Here is a 7706-nt window from a genome sequence, read left to right as displayed (position 1 = left end):
TGGCCGGAATTCATTATTAGTACAAAATTAAAAAAAATTGCCGCCGTTTTCCGACACCAACTATAAAAACGTGGACATGGAGTAATCTAAAGCAAGCAAGCAGGACAAAAATAAATGGTTTCCCACGTAATTTTGGTCCAACTCCATTCCCTTTTACGTAAAGAGCTCCGTTCTTAACCTCAATAAAATCCCACTCTTTTGTTCGTCCTCTCTAAAGCTTTAGCTTTTGCCTCGGTCGTTCCCGTTTTGCGTGTAGATGCTAGCTCTTTGGTAGCACTAACTCGCCATTTCGACTCATTTGGACCCACTTTCTCCTCTATTTCTTCTACTTTCTCATGGCTGGTAACCCCAACGAGGCTCCTGCTGATGATTTCTTTGAGCAAATCCTCGGACTGCCTAACTTTGCGCATACTGGCACGGGCTTAGCGGGACACGACGGTGGATTGGCTGGAACCGGTGTGGAAGCTGGAGCGCCAATGTTTCTGCAGCTCAACTCAGCTGATGGTGCCGGACATCTCGGCGGTGGTGGAGGTGGTGCCTTTCACGGTCAGGTTTTTCCGTTGGGATTGAGCTTGGAGCAAGGCAAAGGCGGATTTTTGAAGCAGGAGGAAGCTTCCGGTAGCGGCAAGCGCTTCAGCGACCGAGTGGTCGATGGCAGAGCTTCTTCTGTGAAGAATGTAAGAAAACAATGGTAATTTATATTAACGTTAGTGCTATCGTTTTGTATAAATTTGTATCATTAGTGGTGTGACTCAAATAAGTTTACATATTTTCCATGGCCAGCCAATACCAGGAACTGTTGCGGCCGCGCCACATCCGCCGACCATGCGCCCGAGAGTTCGAGCTAGAAGAGGACAGGCAACGGATCCACACAGCATAGCTGAGCGGGTAAGAATAATTTTCTAAAAATAATAGAACTATATTGAAGTTGTTGAGGACGCGATTTATTTCCTAAAAATAATTATGTTTTTATCTTATGGGTGTGGTTACGGTGTGGCCGTGACCTTAAAACATTATGATTCAACCACAATTTCATATTTTGTAAGTCATATGTAGAAATATAGAGATATCTATGCATTTGATTGCCATTTCTCGGTACAGTTGCGCAGAGAGAGAATTGCTGAAAGGATCAGGGCATTGCAGGAACTTGTTCCCAGTGTCAATAAGGTCAGTTCCATCTTGTTCGTCGCTTTTATGGTAGAATTCATGCGTTGGGAAGAAAGTTTAACCATGTGTAATGGCACTGTATGGTTCTTTGTGTAGACTGATAGAGCAGCCATGCTTGATGAAATTGTGGACTATGTGAAGTTCCTCAGGCTCCAAGTCAAGGTATCTTTTATCTCTGTTTACCACATTGATTTCATACTTCCATTTTCAGATTTTGAAAGGAAAAAATTCCCCTTCTTTATAATATGTTATTGTTGAACAGGTTTTGACCATGAGTAGGTTAGGGGGAGCTGCTGCAGTGGCACCCCTAGTGATGGACATTCCGCTGTCCTCGGTTGAGGTAATAAACAAATAATCTCAAAAGTCTGTTTTTACTCATCTAATGATTGTTCTATCGTACACCAGGATGAAAGGGGCGAAGGTGGAAGAAGCCAACCGGCATGGGAGAAGTGGTCGAATGATGGCACAGAGCGACAAGTTGCTAAGCTCATGGAGGACAATGTTGGAGCAGCCATGCAATTCCTTCAATCAAAGGCTCTTTGTATCATGCCTATCTCGCTGGCCACGGCGATTTACCACGCACAGCCACCGGATACTTCTTCCTCCATTGTTAAGCCTGAAACAGATCCCACTTCATAAACCTGAGAAAAGAACAAAAATGAGAGCTGTTTTGGAATCAAGGTCAGATGCCATAAGCTCTTTCCTTTGCCTTTATTTCCACCTTTTCTGTTTGGGGTTAAAACAGGGTTTGATGTCAATGCCTTTTAAAAAAGAATAAAGGCAGGCCCTTAGATTGTCAAAGCACACTCACTACATATGCTCTTCCTTTTGGTGAATATAAAGGGGGGTAGTGGACCATGATGGAAGCACTCTCCTTGTGTTGTGGCCCTGATTTTTGGTTAGTGGGTTGTGGACCCTTCCGAAAATGCTTGTTGCAATGGTCCAACTGATGCTTGATAGTGCTTTTCCAGAGTGTAATTTGACTTCCTTTTTCAATTTCTACTGCGCCATCATTGAGCAGAGAGAAACATGTTAAATGTATGCAAACAGTGGAAATAAGATACTATTCTAATTTCTATGAACTTGAAGAACAAAAAACATCAAGGTATTCCAATGCCACAGTTATGGCTTTTGCTTCCGTACAAAAAAAAACTATGCCGAACATTACCGTCAATCATCCGGTACAAAGACTCATTACTTATCTAGAAACTTATTCCGAGTTAAAATTCAGTGGAATATCCACCAGATTTCGTATTGGGAAAAGAAAAAAGAAACACAAACAATGGCTGCTTGAGCTTGACAAAATTCAACAAGAATAAGAAACCCAGAGAAGCCTGGAAACACCAACCTTAGCATACGTTTTAGCAGGCATCGAGATCTCGGCAAGGGGTAGGTTTTGGATCGGTTAACAAAGTGGTATTTCCTCCTTCAGGTCCACTCATTATACGTTTAGGATTTTGGGTGCCAGGCTGACGTATAAAAGAGATATTTCAATGTACATTAGTGGCACTGGCATCTTTATGCAATACATATACACACATTTACATGTATATATGATGAACTCAAAACACCCCAAGGTACTGTGAGGAAAACAAAGCATTTTCCGGCCCGGTTGCTTACCGGCAGCTTCTCTCCTTTTCTTTACATCTCAACTATCTCAACAACTCGTTCGGGACTAAGATCTTCCTGCATTGTTAAACATTGCAATGCATAGATTAGAATTCAGTAGGTTATCAATTGAGCACACCTAATTATAGCAAGCTGAAAGGAGTTCCCAGGAAACCAGCATAATAATTATACGTATATCCTTCAGATCCATTGGAGTAATCAGCAACTACGATCATCAGAGCATTTACACAACATCCCTGCAGAAAGCGCTTAGCGTGATAATCTTCAAGTAACAATGGATACATGGGCAAAGAAGTAAGTAAGCCTATGGCAAAACTTACCATACATTCCATTTATCCAACCGAGAATAAGCCATCCTTTGTTACCTCTTGACGAAGAAGACAACAGATACTTAATCTTCAACACTATCAAAATTTTCAAACTCCGGCATGAGTTCTGCGTAACACTCACAGTTACGCTTAACCCCCAAGTGATTCAATAAGCCTTCTTCAATTTCTCGTGAACAACGTATCGTACAAGGTGTTGTGCCACAGACCAGTAGATGATACCCACCAACCTGAAAATAAAATGAATAAATCCATATGGTACTGCAACTTTGAAGAAGTCTCGAGTTGCAAAACATAGAAATAAGATTCTGACCTTTGATATGTTGAACATTGAATAAAAAGTTGCAACCTCATAAACGCGAACAGGAGCAACTCCTACAACCATTGCCACCTGCGCAATTCATTACTTCTTTGATTATAAATATAATTCGTTTAATTTCTGCTTCATGGACTGCACCATTCAATGTTAATGCATTTGTAAATTAGGATGATAAACCATGTAGCACTTAGGGGTGTAAATGAAAAAGGCGTTCAACGTTCGTATGATGTAACTTTGGACTCGACTTGTCGTCGGAAAATCCCCACCGGTACTACATGGTAATTTCTTCACTTTTCCTTTTAGGGCATATGAAAGTTTATTGCAAGATTTTACCTTTTGTTGTCCATATTTTTTCGTTTTCATTTTTTATTTACAAAAATAATGGTTAGGATTAGTTTGACATTCTGGGACGAGCTGGCTAATACTGCATATCAGCACGTGGAGAAAGGGCAACAACTATATGTATGTGGTCGTCTGTTTTCGGATACTATCGAAGGTGACCGATGTCCGATCCAGAAATATTTTTTTAGAATTATCACACATGTTAGTAACATAATTTTTTTAATGAATTTAATATAAATAAAATTTCAGGTGAACACTTTTCATAAGATAAATAGTAAATGATTAGTAAAATAAGCAATTAATTAAAAAAAATCGAATTTGAGGATATGCACGTATTCATCCTTATCAAGTTGCGGCTCCGCCACTAAAAGTGACTATGGCAAACAGAAGACTTATTACTGGTCCTTACAATCGCTATAAACCCTTTCTTTTCTTTTCTTGGTTCATTGAAAAATGGAACTATATGTCCTTACAATCACTATAGACCCTTTGTTTTTCTTGTATTCGGTGTTACATTTTAGATAGTTGTCCAAGTAATAAATTTTAGGTTAAACTATGCATTCAGTAGCTAAACTTTCAGTTTTGGTTCGTTTCAGTACTTAAACTTTTAATTTTTTCAAAATCATTCCTAAGATTTAGTTTTTGTTTTATTTTAGTACCCGTCGTTAAAAACGTAATGTGTTTAATTCCTAAACTTTCAATTTTTTTCCAAAACTTAACATTAACTTTTGAACAGTGTATTAAAATGAAACAAAAATTAAACTTTAAGTATGATTTTGAAAATTTTGAAAGTTTAGATACTAAAATGGATCAAAATTGATAATTTATGTACTAAACTCATAATTTACCCTAAATATTATGGAAAGGAACTCATCCTCCATGGCTTCATATGATCGTGGCTTTGGTGGTGTGTTGAGCAGTAAGTCATATTTTGGATAAACAGAAGTGTGATTTTGCTTTATACTTTCAGTTTTAACATGGATTTAATTATGGCAGATAGGCAATTTGGTAACTATAGCTAATGATTGATCCAGAAATATTTTTCAGGATAAGTACATATGTATTAATAACGAAAATTTTTCATATCGGATTGGTACAAATAAAATTTCTAAGTGGACAACTTCTATAAAATGAACAACTAACATAAGAAAATTTGAATTCCAATATGGGCACATACCCACCCTGGGTTCTACATACATCCTCCACAGACTATGGCGCGAATAGTACCGGCTCTCCTATGGAACTATGGCAAGCTTTTCTCACCAATCCTACTGAATGGTGGGATAATAGGCAGAACAAGGTAGCTGTTCAGTCTCATCTTGGAATTGGAATTATATGTTTGCTTTTTGTATTTGCATGTTCGACCTTTAAAGTTGAAGGCAATTGAAAGAGGTGGCCTCAATCAGTGCATTGCCAATGTTTTGCATGGATCAAGAAGATCATAAAATGGGGTGAGCGATTCGATCGAGTCGAGTTGAAAAGCAGTAATATATCTTATGTACAGAGTTGTGTCTCAAGTATTTCTACTTCTTTCCTGCCTTGTGATTTTGTTCATTGTGGGGGTGGTCCATCACAGCCCAAACCCCTTGATTCTGACCCTTTCATGATTCTCAGCCTCTTGCAGGATGAGATGAACATTCTGCAGAACAAAAGGAAATACTAATGAGCTTATTGTAAAAGAAGAAAGAAAACTACATACAAACATATAATCATACAAGAGAACTTACTCCCAAAGAACATCTCCAACAAGCATCCAGTCACCATCTTTGTCTTCATAAGTTGGGGCATATTCAGATCCTTTGTACCCTTCTGTTTCCGAGTATGCTCCGATAGTGAGCTTGAACATGTTCTCCAAAGCCTTGAGGAGTTCAGGGTAGCTTCTATAAACCTTGAGATCGATCTTTCTGAGGTAAGCAGCTCCATCGACGCTCACTTTGACATACTTCCCCGCCCCTCCTTCAACCTCGTTTTTCTTGGCTTGCAAACAATTTTTTCCCTGCATTCATATATTCATTCAAACCATTATAATCTAATTCTTCTCGTCTTTGGCTAGATGTTTCTAAAAGACAAGTTTTTATGAACTTACTTTGCAGGAGGAGCACTTTCTTGATGATCATCGTTTCCATCGTCTGTCACGCCGGAGCAACTTATTCCGGCTAAAGTTCTCTTGTTAGGCCTAGTGGTCGTTTGTTTCTCGGGCTCCTCACTTCCCGGCAACCCCAACCTGAGCTCCGTTTCCTTGAGATTGAGACCATTCTCGTAATTCACTTCCATTGTTGACCTACCAATATATATGGTGCAATTGCTTGAGCTTGTTCAAAGCAAGTAAACGCTTGCGGTTATACTGGTTTTGATTTTTGAAGGGTTCCTTTGAATATCTTCTTCTTTGTTAGTCTGTTGCTGTGATGATGAGAAAGATGTGAAGGAAGCTAGTTTTATAGGATGATATCTAATGATCTAAGCTTCTGCATGTGTTCTCATCGAAGGGAAATGATAATCCCACATTCGCGCTGTCGTACGCGCTTCCTCGATGACCAATCAACGAGGGTTTTGGCACGGGGGTAGGGAGATGTGTAGGGGAAGCGCGTGGGTTGGATACTAGACAGCAACAGATGTGGCTGCCGGTCACATGCGGGGGCAGCGTTGAGTTAGGGTGCCCAAAGTGAAAGGGACAAAGGAGAGACAAGTACAGCCGATGGTATTGAAGACCGTGGACCAAAATTAACGGCTTTGATGGGTTAGTCTTTAGAGTGAATCCTGGAGCTTTGGATCACGAGAAACATCCCCATGTGAAGAAAAAGGTCCCACGTGGAGCCAAATTTACATGTGGGACCCTTCCTTTTAATTCATGGACCCACGTGACATGTGGCAAATGGGTACCTCTTTGTTTCACCTGGCTTGCAATTTTCACTCCTTTAAGTAGACCGAACTCGTTATATCATCTATTTGAAAATCATCACTCAATTATGTTCGGATTTATTTTTTATCACTAAACTTTTAAAAAGTTATAAAATAATCCTTAGAAGTCGCCCATTCTGAATCCAATTCATTTATAAAGGGGGCCAGCTTTTATTAGTCGGTGCCAATGTATGGTCAGACACGGTCCCCATCACAATACAACTCACGATTTTGAAGCCAACGGACATGCTGAGGTGTCACGTTTGGAATTTGGAGAAGCCATACCCTAATTATTTCACTTTTGCTGTGCTATCTTATAAATAATTGCAATTCGAAGGGGTCCACAGCCATTCACACCCCAGCCAATCACATTTGAATCTCCATGACATTGTTCTTCTTCCTTAACTGGCATAACTTCACACACGCAGCTTTTGTGTAGTCGTATTATTTAATTCTTTCACCACTTTGCCGACAAACGAAAACTCTCGATATTAATTATATAAAAGTAGCTAGCTACATACCAAATGACGAAATATTAATTATATTTGTTGAATCGTAAAATAAACGATTGATGACGATTTACTCTTTCTAATTTAGACGGAGAGATATCAAAGAATGGAGTTAATTAGACTTTTCTCTGAAAAAGAGAGAAAATTTGACTTCTCGATTTTTGAAGAGAAAATCAGACTTTTAGAAACCATAAGCAAGAGCTGCCTAGACTATGAGCTCTTTACTGTTGACGAAAACAGGTAAAGAAAACAAAAGAACACGAGAATTTTACGAGTTCGGTAATGTGCTTACGTCCTCGGTGCCTAGGCGGCGCTAGAAGTTTTATTCAATGATATTTTAGGTCTAGGTTACATCTCTATTTATAATAGAAAACACTGGTACATAATTACAAAATTAACCCTGTACCGTACCGCGGGGCCTACGCCCCCGCACCCCCAACCCACATAATTCGTAACCCCACAACGAGACTTTCTTTGTAAGGACAGTTGATGTTCGCTTCGCTCACTCTGCTCCAT

At 39.5% G+C, this 7706-nt stretch overlaps 2 protein-coding genes and 2 long non-coding RNA genes across 4 annotated transcripts; 1 reads left to right on the top strand and 3 right to left on the bottom strand.

Moving 5' to 3' along the window:
• Nucleotides 1–200: 200 nt before the first annotated feature.
• On the top strand, nucleotides 201–2170 carry LOC120182038 (transcription factor UNE12-like). The gene is made up of 6 exons (XM_039187065.1): nucleotides 201–677; nucleotides 784–888; nucleotides 1102–1167; nucleotides 1264–1329; nucleotides 1430–1507; nucleotides 1573–2170. The coding sequence occupies exons 1-6, from the start codon at nucleotides 336–338 to the stop codon at nucleotides 1804–1806; spliced, it is 891 nt and encodes a 296-aa protein (XP_039042996.1). The 5' UTR covers nucleotides 201–335; the 3' UTR covers nucleotides 1807–2170.
• Nucleotides 2171–2222: 52 nt separating this feature from the next.
• Nucleotides 2223–2838, bottom strand: LOC120182040. The gene is made up of 2 exons (XR_005521799.1): nucleotides 2788–2838; nucleotides 2223–2636 (listed from the first exon to the last, which is right to left on the bottom strand). It is a non-coding gene; the product is annotated as an uncharacterized LOC120182040 (long non-coding RNA).
• Nucleotides 2839–3119: 281 nt separating this feature from the next.
• On the bottom strand, nucleotides 3120–3521 carry LOC120182039. Its single transcript, XR_005521798.1, has 3 exons — nucleotides 3436–3521; nucleotides 3247–3352; nucleotides 3120–3163 (listed from the first exon to the last, which is right to left on the bottom strand). It is a non-coding gene; the product is annotated as an uncharacterized LOC120182039 (long non-coding RNA).
• Nucleotides 3522–5334: 1813 nt separating this feature from the next.
• On the bottom strand, nucleotides 5335–6057 carry LOC120181979 (auxin-induced protein 22D-like). The gene is made up of 3 exons (XM_039187008.1): nucleotides 5875–6057; nucleotides 5511–5779; nucleotides 5335–5422 (listed from the first exon to the last, which is right to left on the bottom strand). Exons 1-3 carry the CDS (start codon nucleotides 6055–6057, stop codon nucleotides 5335–5337), a joined length of 540 nt encoding a protein of 179 aa, XP_039042939.1.
• Between the last annotated feature and the right edge of the window lie 1649 nt (nucleotides 6058–7706).

This window comes from Hibiscus syriacus, unplaced genomic scaffold (genome assembly GCF_006381635.1).
Source record: "Hibiscus syriacus cultivar Baekdansim isolate YM2019G1 unplaced genomic scaffold, ASM638163v2 tig00112614_pilon, whole genome shotgun sequence".
NCBI classification, from domain to species: domain Eukaryota; kingdom Viridiplantae; phylum Streptophyta; class Magnoliopsida; order Malvales; family Malvaceae; genus Hibiscus; species Hibiscus syriacus.
The sequence above is the reverse complement of the archived record's forward strand: the minus strand, read 5'-3'. Positions and strand labels throughout refer to the sequence as shown.

Bases quoted from the DNA above. Each gene is read 5' to 3' on its own strand.
- LOC120182038 (XM_039187065.1), top strand. From the start codon at position 336: ATGGCTGGTAACCCCAACGAGGCTCCTGCTGATGATTTCTTTGAGCAA. The intron at 678-783 runs GTAAGAAAACAA...TTCCATGGCCAG, and splicing joins GAGCTTCTTCTGTGAAGAAT to CCAATACCAGGAACTGTTGC. The intron at 1,168-1,263 runs GTCAGTTCCATC...TTCTTTGTGTAG, and splicing joins TTGTTCCCAGTGTCAATAAG to ACTGATAGAGCAGCCATGCT.
- LOC120181979 (XM_039187008.1), bottom strand. From the start codon at position 6,057: ATGGAAGTGAATTACGAGAATGGTCTCAATCTCAAGGAAACGGAGCTC. The intron at 5,780-5,874 runs GCAAAGTAAGTT...ATATGAATGCAG, and splicing joins ATCAAGAAAGTGCTCCTCCT to GGAAAAAATTGTTTGCAAGC. The intron at 5,423-5,510 runs GTAAGTTCTCTT...TTTGTTCTGCAG, and splicing joins GTTGGAGATGTTCTTTGGGA to AATGTTCATCTCATCCTGCA.